Source organism: Drosophila elegans, unplaced genomic scaffold (genome assembly GCF_018152505.1).
Source record: "Drosophila elegans isolate 14027-0461.03 unplaced genomic scaffold, ASM1815250v1 contig_133, whole genome shotgun sequence".
Lineage (NCBI taxonomy): Eukaryota > Metazoa > Arthropoda > Insecta > Diptera > Drosophilidae > Drosophila > Drosophila elegans.
The window spans coordinates 1,998,943-2,002,419 of NW_024545499.1; the positions used below are offsets into that span (position 1 = coordinate 1,998,943).

Sequence of the window (3,477 nt, forward strand, 5' to 3'; positions counted from 1 at the left end):
CTGGTTTTAAATTATTCTATTAGTTCTTCGACACATAGGAATCGTTAAATACTTCAGAATTACGGTTTAAATTTCATCAAAATCGGACGACTATATCATTTAGCTTCCATAGAAATAATAAAAATATATAAAATAACTATGTAATAATTGAGCTTCAAATCATCATTGCTTCAATGCTTTTAGACATATAAGCAAGTAAATCATAAATTTAATGTTTTCAAAAATATTTATTTCTTGCAATAGCTGCAAGGGTATATGAACTTCGGCTTGCCGAAGTTTGCTTCCTTTCTTGTTTTATATCATTTTCCTCACACAGTTAATGGTGCATACTTTTATGAGGAGAAAAGTTGCCGTTTTTTTGCCTAATATCTTTCGAAAAGTCCATTGAAAAATACGTTTTATATACCAAAAAACGAGGAATACCTAAGACTATATACGTAAATATATAACGTTAGAGCCGTTTTAAAAAAATATTTGCAAAAAAAGTGTAAGAAAAAAAAACAAATTAAATTATTTTTTATTTAGACCAATTCTGTTAAGACACTTAACTGTAGCTTTACTAGTTTAGAAGTTGAGGGCATGCAGAGCTAAGCTATTTTTAGTCAATTTTCCGCTAAATAAGCTATTTTTGAAAAAAACGTTGTGAAACAAACTTTTTTGTAACGGTTTGTCCAATACCTGACAAATTATTCCAGAACTCTAAAACAAGTCCTTAAAATTGTTTGAAACTGACAAACAGACACCGAAAAATGTTAGTTTTAAAAATCATTTTGAATATTTTCGACAACATTTGGCTGAATTCCGGCAAGCCCCAACACCCATCAGTTTCGAATTTTAAATTTGAAAATGATCGGGAGTTATACCAACATTTAAACTGTGCTAAAACATTTTTTACCAACCCGATCTCAAGAACTCCACTTAAAAAAATGTTTAGAATGTGATTTTCACAGCCCATTCTCCTTAACCAATTAATTTTCCTAATTTTTTGTATGTAATCACTATTCTTTTAACGATACCTTTCGATTGGTGTATTACTCACCAGCACTCACAGCAAATATACATACATATATAGACTATATTCTACTATAGTAGACTTCTACCGCTTTTGGTGCGCATCATCACTACATATGTATACTGCCATAGTGATACAAATCGTACCACAATATGATTAGATTTGTTAAATCTGGCAATGGTATATTAACTTTGACTATCTTAAGTTTGCTTCCTATTTCGTTTTTTACTGAATACTTTTAATGGGCACTATGATATTTGTTCTTCATATATTTTAATTTCGAAAACGCGGAAGAAGATTACAAAGGTTAATATGACAATGTAACTAATAAACCAGTATTTTTCTTTTGCAAATGCCGAGGGTCAATAGAAAACTTTTTAGTATTGCCTATACTTTGCGACCCACATTAGTCGAACTAAATAATTAATTAATTTCTTTAACTGGTTATTGGCTTACCGACTAACCGAAAACTATGTTTTCTGAAAGCCGGAATACATAATATTTTAAAACATTGTAAATTAATTGCCCTTCCTTTCTTACCTTTTTTGTTCTCTTCTCGTAATTTCGAACTACACTCATCGTGACTAGGCACTTTTTGTAGCTTTTTAAAGCTTTTCACAGAGGGCGCGCACTGTATTTAAACGACAGTTGTAACCGGATTGGCTTGCATTCGCTGAGAGATCCCACAACTGAAACTACTGCACAATAAATAACACTATACACAAACAAAATGGCTATTCCGACTTACTGTTTGGTGGCCAACATCATTTTTTGGCCCGCTTTTCTTGTCGGAGCTGTGTATTTTCTGAGGTAATGTTGGCAAGAAATAATTGGAACCCGGTGTTACTGTGTAATAACCAAAGTGCTACTGTTGGTGTTTCAGGAAATATATGCAGGGCGGTCAGTTCACCAAGAAGACCGATGAAACCGGCAAAGTATTCATTGTCACCGGTGCCAACACGGGAATCGGCAAGGAGACGGCTCTGGAGTTTGCCAGGCGGGGAGGAACCGTCTATATGGCTTGCCGGGACATGAACAGGTGTGAAACTGCCCGCCAGGATATCATCAGGGAGACGAATAACCCCAACATATTCGGCCGACAATTGGATTTGAGTTCGCAGGAATCCATTCGTAAATTTGCTGCAGAGTGAGCAAACACGACTAACTAATAATTGAATGGAAGAATAACTTTGTTGTAAATTAGATTCAAACAGGAGCAGGACAAGCTCCATGTCCTGGTCAACAATGCTGGCGTGATGCGCGGCCCCAAGATGTTAACCAAGGACGGTGTCGAAATGCAGTTGGGTGTAAACCACATCGGCCACTTCTTGCTGACCAACTTGTTGCTCGACGTGCTTAAGGTAAGTCGGCATAAGTCACTCAAGAATATAGGGTGAAGAGTGTGAAACGTTTTCCAGAAATCGGCTCCAAGTCGCATTGTCGTCCTGTCCAGCATCGCCCATACGCTAGGTGCTATCAACGTGGCTGACCTGAACAGCGAGAAATCCTATGACGAGGGTCGGGCCTACAACCAGAGTAAGTTGGCCACCGTGCTGTTTACCCGGGAATTGGCCAAGCGCTTGGAGGGCAGTGGCGTCACGGTCAACGCCCTGCATCCTGGTCTTGTGGACACGGGGCTGGCGCGGAACTGGGCCTTCTTCCAGACCATCTTTGGGAAGTAAGTGCAAGCGAAATGAAAAAGGAACTTCGTTAATAAAATTCTTATCCTCAGATATCTCATCCAGCCATTGTTTTGGCCGTTCCTGAAGACACCTAAAAGTGGAGCACAGACCTCCATCTATGCTGCCCTGGATCCGGAGTTGGAGAAGGTCACTGGCTTGTACTTTAGCGACTGCAAGCCCAAGGACGTGGCTCCTGCAGCCTTGGATGATGCGATGGGGAAGTTCCTGTGGACTGAGAGTGAGAAATTCACGGGCTTGGATAAACCAACAGTGCCATCCTTTTTGGACTCTGATAAAGCTTAACCGTAAAGCTTAAAGTAGCAATCCGAGAATGAGACTACTGATCTCGAAGAAAATGTGAAGAAACCAAAGCGAAAACTCAGCCAACCGAGAACGGGACTCCTGTGGAGCATCCAACGTCCGAGCAATGCACTAACGATTGTAAATGTAAAGAAGGTTGAGTAGGCTTAGAACAAGCGGTTTATTTAATTGTAACACTAGCAGTTTTTTCTCGAATAGGTATTAAATTATTAATAAATACATAACTTCACAGCTTTCATTAAGCGTGTTTAATGTTTTTGATAAGTTCGATTTATATGCCGAAGGGATAATTAGGTTCATTTCAGTTGCGCCTGCTGTGTTGAACACCCTGGAGTTGAGCGCATGGGTGGGGGGCTTCCTCTTCTTCGGACGCGTTGGTAACGGTGTTCACGTATGTGCACAACACCGCCTGGAAGTACTCAACCAAGGCGTTGAACCGCAGCTGGTTCAAGTTGTCCGTGG

The 3,477-nt window shown here is 39.4% G+C and overlaps 1 protein-coding gene across 1 annotated transcript; it reads left to right on the plus strand.

The window, feature by feature from the left end:
• The first annotated feature begins 1,667 nt into the window (after positions 1-1,667).
• LOC108149675 (retinol dehydrogenase 13-like) lies at positions 1,668-3,253 on the plus strand. The gene is made up of 5 exons (XM_017277422.1): positions 1,668-1,822; positions 1,896-2,159; positions 2,217-2,373; positions 2,431-2,690; positions 2,745-3,253. Exons 1-5 carry the CDS (start codon positions 1,743-1,745, stop codon positions 2,995-2,997), a joined length of 1,014 nt encoding a protein of 337 aa, XP_017132911.1. The 5' UTR covers positions 1,668-1,742; the 3' UTR covers positions 2,998-3,253.
• The last annotated feature ends 224 nt before the right edge of the window (positions 3,254-3,477 follow it).